This window comes from Pseudorasbora parva, chromosome 14, assembly GCF_024679245.1.
Source record: "Pseudorasbora parva isolate DD20220531a chromosome 14, ASM2467924v1, whole genome shotgun sequence".
NCBI classification, from domain to species: Eukaryota; Metazoa; Chordata; class Actinopteri; order Cypriniformes; family Gobionidae; genus Pseudorasbora; species Pseudorasbora parva.
Window position 1 is genome coordinate 30288190 of NC_090185.1, and position 13257 is coordinate 30301446.

At 38.7% G+C, this 13257-nt stretch overlaps 1 protein-coding gene across 1 annotated transcript; it reads right to left on the reverse strand.

The window, feature by feature from the left end:
* Positions 1 to 2564: 2564 nt before the first annotated feature.
* On the reverse strand, positions 2565 to 9377 carry adgrg7.1 (adhesion G protein-coupled receptor G7, tandem duplicate 1). The gene is made up of 12 exons (XM_067415052.1): positions 9315 to 9377; positions 9077 to 9180; positions 8617 to 8645; positions 8085 to 8189; positions 7830 to 7987; positions 7437 to 7598; positions 7004 to 7116; positions 6569 to 6900; positions 6177 to 6258; positions 3673 to 3831; positions 3416 to 3575; positions 2565 to 3319 (listed from the first exon to the last, which is right to left on the reverse strand). The coding sequence occupies exons 1-12, from the start codon at positions 9375 to 9377 to the stop codon at positions 3149 to 3151; spliced, it is 1638 nt and encodes a 545-aa protein (XP_067271153.1). The 3' UTR covers positions 2565 to 3148.
* Between the last annotated feature and the right edge of the window lie 3880 nt (positions 9378 to 13257).

Sequence of the window (13257 nt, forward strand, 5' to 3'; positions counted from 1 at the left end):
TATTAGGAGTGTGTGGTTGAACTTTATTTGTAATGCTTATATTGAACGATCATGTGGGCTATGTAGGCTAATACAAAAATAATAGTCCAATCAATCGCGGGTTTGATGAGAAATAAATCATTGTGGTTGTTTGATAAAGATGTACTTGAATAATTCCGGTTGTCGCTTTCAAAACAATCCCTCCCTAATGTGAACTGAGCTGACAGGGGCATAGATATGACAGGAGCTGAAGCTCATTAAATATGCTATTTCCAATTCTAACCGTGGGCATTTACTTCCAAGTCTCCAGTGCTGCACTCTCTCCAAAACGCTGGGTTTTGATGCGCTATGCCGGACTAAAATAGTCCAGATATAAACAGTTATTATAAGTGTACCACAGTGATTCAGGTTAAGACAAATACATGGTTTGGAAAATGAATTCATGATGCACTCACCTCATTACATACATTTTATAAAATTAAAAAATAACACTGTTGCTTTAAGAAATAAGGGTATGTAAACTTTTGAAGGGGTAATTTTTATAAATTCAGCTTTATTTCTTGGGGACTAGTATATGTAAACATCTGTCATGTTAAATTTATTATTCAAGACAGTAAAAAAGAACATGCATTTTGTATAACCCTTCTTATTTTGATAAAAAATATTCACATTTTCAAAGATTCTGTAATGGGTATAAACCCAGGTCATATCATATGACTAGTCCAAATAAAAAATCGTATGACCCTTAAACAGAAAAAAAAAATCCCTTGAACAAAGTCACAGTCATTAAAAAGGCCATCAAAAGAACCACCATCCTGACAGGAAATCCTTTGCCCTCTCATAAGCCGTCAAAATGTGTGCCAACACAAATCCCTGACGCTGACAGAGGCCAGTATTTTGTTCGGGCGCACGTTTGACTGTTGAGCGTGACGGTACTTACCGTCATGAACTGAGATCAGAGACACATGATAGCCAGGAATTCCCAGAACACAATACGGTGCTCGCTCAGAAAGACACGTAAGTCCAGGAACCTGGTAGCATTAAGAAGGAAATCTAATTATCTTTGTAGTAAATCGTGAGGTGTGAACAAAACAGGCCAAAAGTATTTGTCAGCTGTTTTCTAAAACCTTCTGGCCACTATGTAAAGGCTTCCCAACAGTGGTAAAACCAGCGGACCAGAAAGGAGAACCTGCTTTGTACTCTTATCCAGACATTCTGAGCACCTTTTAATGTTAATAACACATAATTGGCGTTCTTAGCCAGTTGGCTCTTCAAAATCAATCCTGAAAACGACAGGATTCAAATTTAGAGGGGCAGTAAAGGCCTGGTATTAGTAGACGTAATTTAATCAACATACCTTCATGTTAGTTCCACAACAGCGACACATGTTTTTATGAAGTTCAGAAATCAATATTTCTTTAGATGTTGACTGGAACAGATTATGTGCGCCCTCTTACGGCAGACGAGGGAATTACAACACAGGGAGAGCCATTCTGACCAAGGTCAATCTACCATTCACATTTTAGCATTTACACACATGACTGAACAGGTCAGAACCGCTCTGACGACGGCCATGAGGTCAGCGTCTACAAAGGAAGAGAAAACGCCTTCGTCTGTGTGGACTACCAACTATAAATAGTGAATTATGAGTTATACAGAACAGTTTTATTTAAATGCTGAACTGTAGGACAGACTAATATTCAACTTCTCTGTGAGGACAGAAAATAACAAAAAACAACCAAAGTGGTCTGGCACTTGCCCCACAACCTCGGCACTTGCTGGTACCAAAAACTATGAATAACCTCATGTGTTCTCTCTCTCTCTCTCTCTCTCTCTCTCTCTCTCTCTCTCTCTCTCTCTCTCTCTCTCTCTCTCTCTCTCTCTCTCTCTAACATATACGATCAAAATTTGCATTAGGCAATGTAAGTATAAAATGAAATCTATCTATCTATCTATCTATCTATCTATCTATCTATCTATCTATCTATCTATCTATCTATCTATCTATCTATCTATCTATCTAACTATCTATCTATCTATCTATCTATCTATCTGTTTGTCTGTCTGTCTGTGTCTGTTTGCAGGCAAGCGTGTGTAATAATCAGTTAAAATGAGAAAAACAAATGTAAAATATAACATTTAAAATGTTGAAGATGCTATTTTCTAATGATTTTTATGACAGCAACTTTCCATATGTTTAGCTTGTCTCTCCTCAGTGCAAAATTGATCTGCATCATACAATGATTTGAATAAAAAGGCGGAACAAAAATAGAATAAACAGTCACTGCTTGTGCTTAAACAATGCAAACTAGTTTAGACAACAGTTTATGTATCTTCTAGGCATCACAAAAGTATGCTCTTGTAAATGGCTCCCCCTGGTGGAAATACTCTCCTGACTTGGCTTTTGGGGTCTGGGGCTGTATTACAGAAACGTCCTAACGGTCAGATCTGATAAACCTATGTTCCAAACGAAAATCGCCATGGTTTCTATAATAAACTCATAAAAATGATCTCATTAAGATAATGAAAAATACAGTCATTACAGTCAATATATGTCATTTCATCAATGTTTAATATATGTCAGCACTCAGTTAATAAGAATAAAGCAATGGGCCAGACTTGATGTGTTTACAGTACATTTATATTATTTTAAAATAGAGCACATAAATCAGACATATTAAAACAAAACAGAGCTGGTAGCTGATAATACACATCCAATACCAAACCTTAGAAAGACAGCAAAATCTGATTTTGCAATATTCATCTCAAAAACTTAGTTTCTTTAGTCTGAACAGCAAATAAAGCACATGGAATCAGATGTTAACAAAGCTACTCTTGTTCTTCTGTTGTTTTTGTTGTTATCAATGTGTGTCACTGCAGATCAGATTTTGAGATGTTTATATCATCATTGGGATGTAGTACATTTTCATATCCATATAGTGAACAAATCAGATTTATATACAGTGTTAACAAAGCCCAAAAAACTCCTAATGACATGTAAACATTACAAAATACAAAAAAATTCTATATTAATACTTAATCAGGATACTACAGTACACAGACCAAGAAAATATATCTGACTTTAGCTGATATTCTTCCTCGTCGTCATTAATTTGTATGAAAGTCTCAAAATAATATTTTGGTTATTACCTTTGATGGCCTGTCCGGCCTATTCAGAATCAGTGGGTGTGTATCTTTCGTTGCTTTCTGGTATCTTATTTTTCCATAAATAGAAAATTTCCCTGTGAACGCCTATGTTTATTGGATGCAGATTGCCCAGAACAGCTGGGTTTGAGTTTAATAAAGGCCTCAGAGTGAATAAGATGAATATTTGAACCCCCTTTGGAAACGGAGAGAAAAACAGAAGCATAGCTGATTTAATTTATAATCCATTATAACATGTTGAGTGTTTTTTGTGCCATGTGCATTAACACACCTGTGTTGTGTTGAAGAGACAGAAAACCACGCTCAGAATAAGTTTGAGATTTTCTTCATGGGTGATGAGCAAAATGTAGCCGGTGACCCAGGACAGGCCGAGCATCACTGCCAGAGAGAAACTACTCAGAATCTTCTTCTTTAGTGGAGTTTTCCGTGAACTAAACAGCAACGGTGTTATTGGTGAAATATATTCTCATAAATATATTTTGGATGATGACTGCTGATAGTGCTTTTCTGGCCCCAAAGTAAACTTACCTGTTTAAGTTAGGGTTGGTCTTGCAGATGTTGTTAGAGAAGTGCAGCAGTATTGCTGTGTTTGAGAGCAGCATGAGCATTAATGGGAGCAAGAATCCCCAAAACATGGGTTTCCCCATACTGAACTTCTTTTTGTGGTCCAGTGAAGCCAGCCAGCAACTACAGCAAAGAAGAGTGACAACTGAACTACCAAAATCCCAGAGAACAATGTAATAATACACAAATAAGTAAAACATATTTTTTTTAAATGAAATGGTTAGCTCACCCAAAAATAAAAATTCTGTCATTTATTCAACCTCATATCGTTCCAAACCCATAAGACTTTTGTCCATCTTCGAAACACAAATAAAGATATTTTACTTAAATCTGAGAGATTTCAGTCCCTCCGTTGAGAGCTACACAACTACCTCTTTGACGCTTCAAAAAGTTCATAATGAGATCATAAAACAAATCCATATGAATTGAGCGGTTAAGTCCAAATTATCTAAAGAGACATGATCACTTTATATGATAATTTTTTTCCAAATATAAACATTCATCAACTCACACATCAGTTGCAGTAGACAGAAGCTCAAGCATGATTGTGTGATTGAGCAGTACATTTGAGCTTCCGCAACAACCAGTGAAGTTCATTATCTTTTTACACAGCAATTTTGAGCTTCTGTAACAACCAATGAGGTTCATTATCGTGTTAAGCAGCACATTTGAGCTTCTTTAAGAACCAATGAGGTTCATTATCGTGTTAAGCAGCACATTTGAGCTTCTTTAAGAACCAATGAGGTTCATTCTCGTGTTACGCAGCACGTTTGAGCTTCAGCAAGAACCAAAGAGGTTCATTCTCATGTTACGCAGCACATTTGAGATTCCTCAAGAACCAATGAGGTTCATTCTCGTGTTACGCAGCACATTTGAGATTCCTCAAGAACCAATGAGGTTCATTCTCGTGTTACGCAGCACATTTGAGATTCCTCAAGAACCAATGAGGTTCATTCTCCTTTTACGCAGCACACTTGAGATTCCTCAAGAACCAATGAGGTTAATTCTCGTGTTACGCAGCACACTTGAGATTCCTCAATAACCAATGAGGTTCATTCTTGTGTTACGCAGCACACTTGAGATTCCTTAAGAACCAATGAGGTTCATTCTCATGTTACACAGCACATTTGAGATTTCTCAAGAACCAATGAGGTTCATTCTTGTGTTACGCAGCACACTTGAGATTCCTCAAGAACTAATGAGGTTCATTCTCGTGTTACGCAGCACACTTGAGATTCTTCAAGAACCAATGAGGTCCATTCTCGTGTTACGCAGCACACTTGAGATTCCTCAAGAACCAATGAGGTTCATTCTCGTGTTACGCAGCACATTTGAGATTCCTCAAGAACCAATGAGGTCCATTCTCCTGTTACGCAGCACACTTGAGATTCCTCAAGAACCAATGAGGTTCATTCTCGTGTTACGCAGCACATTTGAGATTCCTCAAGAACCAATGAGGTCCATTCTCGTGTTACGCAGCACATTTGAGCTTCTGTAAGAACCAATGAGGTTCATTCTCGTGTTACGCAGCACATTTGAGATTCCTCAAGAACCAATGAGGTCCATTCTCGTGTTACGCAGCACACTTGAGATTCCTCAAGAACCAATGAGGTTCATTCTCGTGTTACGCAGCACACTTGAGATTCCTCAAGAACCAATGAGGTCCATTCTCGTGTTACGCAGCACATTGGAGCGTCAGCAAGAACCAATGAGGTTCATTCTCATGTTACGCAGCACACTTGAGATTCCTCAAGAACCAATGAGGTTCATTCTTGTGTTACGCAGCACACCTGAGATTCCTCAAGAACCAATGAGGTTCATTCTCGTGTTACGCAACACACTTGAGATTCCTCAAGAACCAATGAGGTTCATTCTCGTGTTACGCAGCACACTTGAGATTCCTCAAGAACCAATGAGGTTCATTCTTGTGTTACGCAGCACACTTGAGATTCCTCAAGAACCAATGAGGTTCATTCTCGTGTTACGCAGCACACTTGAGATTCCTCAAGAACCAATGAGGTTCATTCTTGTGTTACGCAGCACACTTGAGATTCCTCAAGAACCAATCAGGTTCAATGGAGGGTCATAAATATCTCATTAATATCTAATTTCATTAAAATTATATTAATTTGTGTTGTGAAGATGAATGAAAGTCTTAAATGTTTGGAACGACATTAGGGTGAGTAAATAATGACAGTGAACAGGGAACTATCCTTTAAGAGCTGGTTTCATAGACAGGGCTTAAATTAAGTCAGGGCCCTTAAATTAGAGCATTTAATCAGCTTTTTAAAGGGGCATTTGAAGAAAAAAACATTAGTGTGCATCTTTAGACTAAGCAATGGCTCTGGCATATTTTAAGATATGTCAGTGCAAGTTGCTTTGAGTTAAGACAGTTCAATCATGCTATTGTAGTCTGTGAAACTGCATACAATAAGAAAGTTTTAAAAATCTAAATATTTCTTACTTACAACTCTTCTTGTCGATAACCTAAAGGCTCTTTCACACTGTAGGTGGAACCCAATGAGATACCAACAATAACAGCAGGTAGACCTAAACAGAAAAAGATGTATTGACACTTAATGACACTGTATATTTTCCAATACAAGCTAGACTTTTTATTCTTATTTAGTTTAAGTAAGCTGAGTGATTTCTGAAGCCTCTTCAACTTTGTTACCTTCGAAAACATACTGAAAACATTCTTCTGATTATATATAGCCCTATGTTTATACTGGACATGCTTGTTCTAATATATATATATATATATATATATATATATATATATATATATATATATATATATATATATATATATATATATACACACACACAATACATTAGTGTTTTGTTTAATGTCCCCTACCCCATCCAATAGCCAAGCAGACCACTGGAAACCATGGGGGTGTTCCAGCCATTTTGTTTATGAAGAGGAGGAACACATTAATGCCGTAAAGAGTGTTCCATGTGAATGTGGCCAACAGGAAGTACTGAAGCAGAGCTGTAAACGCCGTACAGGGACCCTCATCTGGGTACGTGTGCTGGTCTGACTCAGGAACCGTGTTCTGACCAGACAACATTGCCACATTCACATGTTTGACAGGGTTGTTTATGCCGAAGACGAAGAGAAGGTAGAAAACTGTCATGCTCAAACAGATGTTCACCACTAGCAGAGTAGGACTGCCTCCTCTTGACTTCCTGCAGCAAAGTGTATGAACATAAGCTATAAAAAATGTTTCAGCACTGCAAAAACACCTTTCTGCCAATAGCTGTGGCTATAATAATCTATTTAAGTCTTTACCTGGTTATGATTTGGTATACAACTGTAACAGACAGACCCACAACAGACAGAGCGCAGCCAATGATGCTGATCCAATGCAAGGCTTCAGAATACTGATAGTTGATATCGAATGCCTGCATAAAATGGCACCTGCATAAAATTATTTAATTCAGAGCATCATTTACACTCTAAAAAATAAAGATTTTGGTTTATTAGCATTCAATGGAACCTATCCATTGCACAAAAGTTTCTATATAGTGGGGAAAGGGTGTTCTGATTTTTAAAAATGATCTTTACACTAAGAAAAAAGTTATTTTAAGAACTGTTCAGTTAAAGGTTATTTGGGGAACCAAAAATGGATCTTTTAAGGCATCGCTCTGAAAACCACCTTTATTTTTTAGAGTGTACTGATTTAAGTAAAATATGTTTACATCCTGTTGCAAATATATCTCACCATCAGAATAGCAAAATTTGCATTTTTTAATTTTGGTTCACAGATGCATACTGCATGATCTGAGTGGGTCATTGTTTTGGTGCAGCCTTCTGGGCTCCAGTCCATTTTAGAGTAACTCCAATACACACATGCAAAGTCGTTGAGGGACAGTGTGGGATCGTTCTGAAAGTTCAACAATGTATTAATTCATGAACATCATACCTGTGCCAACATCTGTCAATGTGTTTGATAACGAGGAACATCACAATATTGATCTTTAAAAAAATGCTTCCTTCCAGTGGTACACTCTTACAAATAAGGTTCTCTATTGGCATCTAAAAGATCAAATTACAAAAAAAGGCCAACTACAAAAATGTGCCCAGAAGGAAGTGTGATGTTGGACTAGCTTCTTACTGGTTTTGTGACTGTAAACTGAATGTGGTCAAGTCCAAGATTTTCTTGAAGGTTGGCAGATATTACTCTTCTCTTGGTATCCAGAGATGGTTGAAAGCTTTTTGACTGAAAGAACTGATCGCTGTCATAGAGGACAAATCCAACATCTTTAGAAAAAGCTACAGAAAGAGTGACAAAGTTACTATAGTTAAAATATCACTTTCAACAGATCATTTAATGTGGAACAATCACAAAATACAAGAAGGGGAAGTGTACCTTGACTGAAAGTGATATTAATTTGAAGGTCAATGCTATCTTTGAAAATTTCAGTCTCTGTCGTATGCAGTTTTATTCTGTCAGGTAAAAAGGTATCATTCTGCCCTGAAGAAATGAAGATAAATGTGACTGTTAGGAGCACGCTAACTGTCCGAATAAAAATAAAAACACAAATATAATTCAAAATCAGTTTTATTAAGTGTATAGTATAGTATACTTTTTCAAAACTACTTGGGATAAATTGGCTCACATTTTAGTGTACATAGTATACTTTTAAGTGTAACAGTAGTGAACTAGTACATTCTCCATTTGTACTGCAAATATACTACAAGTAAATTTGTAGGTATACAGATAGTTCCCTTTCTGTCAGTCACTTTCGACGTTGTGGCAAAATAGGGGTCACTCTTGGGAGCCCCAAACACCTCAGACTTATTCAGAAAAGGCCAATGAAATTAGCGTGAGAAATTTGGATACCTGGCCACACCCCCGGACATACGGGTAAAAAAGGCGGCCAGCTCTCACCCACACTCACCTTCAGAGCCAAAGTGTGTCTCTGTGTCTCTTAGGAAAGAAAATAACAAAATCTATTCCCCTCATTGCTGATGAAACCAAAGCACACTATCAGTGGTTGCTCTAAGCAATAGCACAGAAAAGTGCATTGAGTTCCCCTGGGTGCATCAGCGGCATTCTGAAAGAGGCTATTTCCTCAATAAAAGAGTGAATTCCTTTAAAAGAGATGCATGATGGATCTCATCATTTTAAAGATGCCGTTCCATCAGTGTCCTTCTGAGTGTGGGGGATTTTTCTTTCCCTCCGACAGCCATAAGTGCTGTCTACACTGTATGGGCCATGCTCATGCTGAAACAGCATTCATTAATGGGTCATGAGCTTACTACGAGATCATGCCCAGGGGAACGTTGAGGTTGTAACTCTCATACTTTTTCAAGAGGCTAAGAGTCTCCTCGGCCACTTCATGTTTGGGTTCTTCTTACTTGGGGTACAAGGCATTGGCAATGGGAGAGTTTCTACCAGGACAATCCCAGTGGGCCTTGTATTCCTCAGCACACTCTTGTGCCCTTCCTTCATCCTCACTGACCTAAATAGTAGGGCAGCACGGGCGTACTCTGAGGTTCCCCTGGTGGAGCATGTGATTGCGGTGCATTTTTGCCTGCAAACCGCAACCCCTCGGAGGAATTGTACAAGGCTTCCATCCAAAACTTGTGCATTTACCTCGTCTCTGACAGCGAGGGCTTGCAATGCTCTGGCCACCTCTGCCCTGCATGCAATGGCCATCCTACAAGAATGGCAGGCCAAAGCATTGAAAGACCTGCACAAGAGTAATCCTGATCCAGAGGTTATGAAGGAACTGCAATCAGCTACAACTATGCACTACATGCCCTAAGTGTGCTTTCTCGATGCCCCCATCACCAAGGTGGCCTGTTCTGCAATACTGTAGAGGACGTCACACACCAGTTATTGGCAGGGATAAGCAGACAGAGGCTCGCAAGCACATCTTGCCCCAGCACGATTCCTCTTCTAGACCCCCAAGACTCCAACCTCTGCATGCTTGTAACCTGCAAAGACTGCACCGGCCCCACAGCAGCCTGAACTGGCAGCCAGACCTCAACAGTGCACATTGCAGAAAGGTGGCACCACACACTTTTCAGTATGCCACCAGGAACCCTTGTAAGACTTTGAAGGGTTCCTGAGAAAGGGCGACCCAGGGAAGGAGAGAGTGTGGACCTGTTTGCTCCAGGACTTGGGACGAGCCTTAATCCAATGGGAGGGGGAGGAAATAGAAACAGAGTCAGAAATAGAGTGGGTGACACACACAGTAATAATGGCCCTTGTTTTCACGAGGCTCGCACCAGAACCTTGGTGGACACGCAAACTTTACCTCCCCGCTTTCTGTTCAACGGGTCTATGTAAAAATACAGGTAAGTGTGACAAATATTGATGAGGCACAGCCCCTTTGACAGGAAGCCCTGGGAGCAAGGTAGGTGTTTTGACACTCCATTAACCACAAGTGCCAAGGGCCGCAAAGACTCCCCCTTTGCCACATGTTACCCAACTTGTGTACACCTGAGGGGTTCCATTGGTGCCGCTAGTACGCAGTCTGGGCGCATAGGCTAACTCTTTCCAACCTGTCATGATGGCTCTTGAGAACATTCTGGTTTAGCTATGCAATTCAGTTCTTCAGATGCCCACACAGATACAGCGACGTTCTTTCTACCTCAGCACGAGGCGAGAGCGCTACTGTCATTCGGGTGGATTTTTATTTTATTTTAGATGTGACTCTTCCTCTTTTACTCCACTCACACCATGTTGTGATTACAAAATGAAAACATGTTTCTTTTCTGACTTGCCATGAATGCACCTTTTTCTTAAGAGTTTCGTTATATAAAGGTACCTTGGCTGTTTCAAGCTAGTGGAATGAGCTGACTAACTCAACCTGAGCTGCAAGAAATTCAAGAAATGGCTTAAGATGCATCTTTTTCATCAACACTTGACCCAATAACACTAACACTTACTACTCTATATACCTATTAAAAAATCTTGCTACGTGTACTGTGCCAGACTAACTGGAACTAGTCACAGAACTTACTGTACATATTGTTGCTCTCTTGTTGGCTTGATTGCTTCTGTTCATTTGTATGTCGCTTTAAAAAAAACATTTGCTAAATGGTTTAATGTAAAGTTTGAACTTCAAAATGGGCACAAACTTGCCTTTAAAAGAGGTTAATAGCACTTGTTGGATTGGAATTTGCCCCTTCAGCGACTGCACTGCTATGTTCGGTTGCACCAACAATGGATTTGATTTCTCACTCAGAGAGAGTTTCTGTAAAGTCTGTGTTAGTCTAAACAAACACAATACAAAGTCAGACAGCAGGTCAAGACAAAAGTGCTTATGCATTTGGTTGAGATGGTTTTGTTTGTCAGTGACAGTGGAGCATGTGTGAACTGCTTTGTTACACATTAACTGCATCATGGTCGACAGAAGAGTACATCCCATGACCTGTGTTCAGGAGCTGACTGACTGTGGCGACTGCTGACACTACAATTTCCTGCACAGAGAAGAAAAATAGTCTCAAAATAGATTTTTTGAAAACACTGATGAGGCAAAACATTATGACATTATGTGAAGCAAATATAGTCGATCATCTCCTAACAAGGCCACATAGGCCTATTAAGGTCTGGGTAGAATAGATAGTAAGCAAACAATAGCAATTCTTCTAATCAACATTTGATGCAGGAGAAATGAGCAGGAGTAAAGATCTGATCAAATTTAATAAAGGCCAAATTGTTATTGCAAGGCGAATGGGTCAGAGGATCTCTGAAACGGTAAGGCTTGTGGGTTGCTACCCAGTCAGCATTAGTGAGAATGTACCAACAGTGGTCTGAAGCAATGTCAAAAGCATCTACAATGGGTACCGAGTGTTGGAACTGGACCTTGGAGCAGTGGAAGAAGTTCGGCTGGGTCCAGCCATTCATGTGAATGTCAATTTGTACACCTCCAGGTCGACCTCCTCATGGCATTGATGTTTCTTAGAGGAAGTGGCTTCTTTTGGCAGGATAATGCACCCTGTCACACTGCATACATGGTTCAGGAATGATTTGAGGAACATGATGAAGAGTTCAAGGTGTTGCTCTGCTTTCCAAATTATCCAATTGGGATGTGTTGGACCAACAAGTTCAATCCACAGTGGCTCCACCTCACAGCCTACAGGACTTTAATGAACCACTGCTAATGTCTTGGTGCCAGATACCACAGCACACCTTCAGGGGTCTAGTGGAGTCCATGCCTCGACGGGTTGGCACTCTTTTGGCAGTTTATAGTGGACTAACCGCATATTAGGCAGGTGGTCATAATGTTTTTTTTTCTCATCGGTGTACAGTAATATTACAAACATTTTGCAGACATACTTCTGGTTCTATGAGGGAGATTAATGTGATATATCTCACTATGAGTGCTGAGTAGAACAAGTTAAGAGAAGGAGTACAAAAATAAATGCGCAGTAGATTATGTATCGTGTTCTGTAGTGTACCTGGAGTAGTCAAATTAGTATATCTGTCTTTCATTTGAAGTTTAGAAAATTAGGCTCTGACATGCAATATTTGGAATATGGAAATAACATGCAAATTATGAAAAACAAGTTGAGCAAACAGGGTTGCGAGAGAAAGACATGAGACAAGAACAAGTATAAATTGTCTTGCTATATTGTTACTATAACAATTAACATTTAAAAATACTCTTATATAAAAAAATACAATAAATATAACATTATAAACATTAATATACAAATAAGAAGTAACAATTACAAATCGTCATGCTATATTGTTATCCTAAAAAGTAAAAACTATCATTTAAAAACACTTAAAAATGTATAGTTATTATTATTGTTATTATTTAATACTTTACATAATACGACTATTACACTTTCAGCTTTATAAAAAAATATTATTATTATTACTCATAACATAAAAATAATAAATAATTTTACAATTAATATACAGTCCCTGACTAAAGTCTTGTCGCTTATCTATTTTCTAGAAATACCTGATATTAACCTGACTTTTAATTAATTAATTGGTGTTAGAAATAGCTCATATGAAAAGCTAAAACCCTCCAAAATTATGTTTAATGCACTGAAATAAATAATTTTCACAGAAAAAATATTTATCATTTAATCAAGACAGAAAGGTCAAATTTTGGCAAGACAAAAGTTTTGTCGCCTATACAGAAATTGAACAGATTTACTGCAAATACAAAAATATGTCAGCAAATTAAGTTGTGGTGCTGTGAGATCCAAATTTAATATCTTGTATGACTTCCATGAGCTTGAAGGACTGCATCCATGTGGTTTGGCAAGGATTCATACAATTTATTGATGAAGTCATCAGGAATAGCTAAGAAAGCAGTCTTGCATGCCTCACAGAGTTCATCAATATTCTTTGGTTTCGTCTTCCATGCGTCCTCTTTCATCCTACCCCACATATGCTCAATGATGTTCATGTCTGGTGACTGGGCTGGCCAATCCTGGAGCATCTTGATCTTCTTCGCCTGAGGAACTTTGATGTGGAGATGGAAGTATGCGATGGAGCACTGTCCTGCTGCAGAATTTGGCCTCTTTTATGGTTGGGAATAAGAGGTAGCTAAGATTTCTTGGTATTT

Excerpts from the sequence above, each read along its gene's own strand:
- adgrg7.1 (XM_067415052.1), bottom strand. The coding sequence starts at position 9,377 with ATGGCCATTGCATGCAGGGCAGAGGTGGCCAGAGCATTGCAAGCCCTC. Across the intron at positions 7,599-7,829 it reads AGTTTACAGTCACAAAACCA|AACGATCCCACACTGTCCCT; the intron begins GTAAGAAGCTAG and ends TTGAACTTTCAG. Across the intron at positions 6,901-7,003 it reads GTATACCAAATCATAACCAG|GAAGTCAAGAGGAGGCAGTC; the intron begins GTAAAGACTTAA and ends ACTTTGCTGCAG.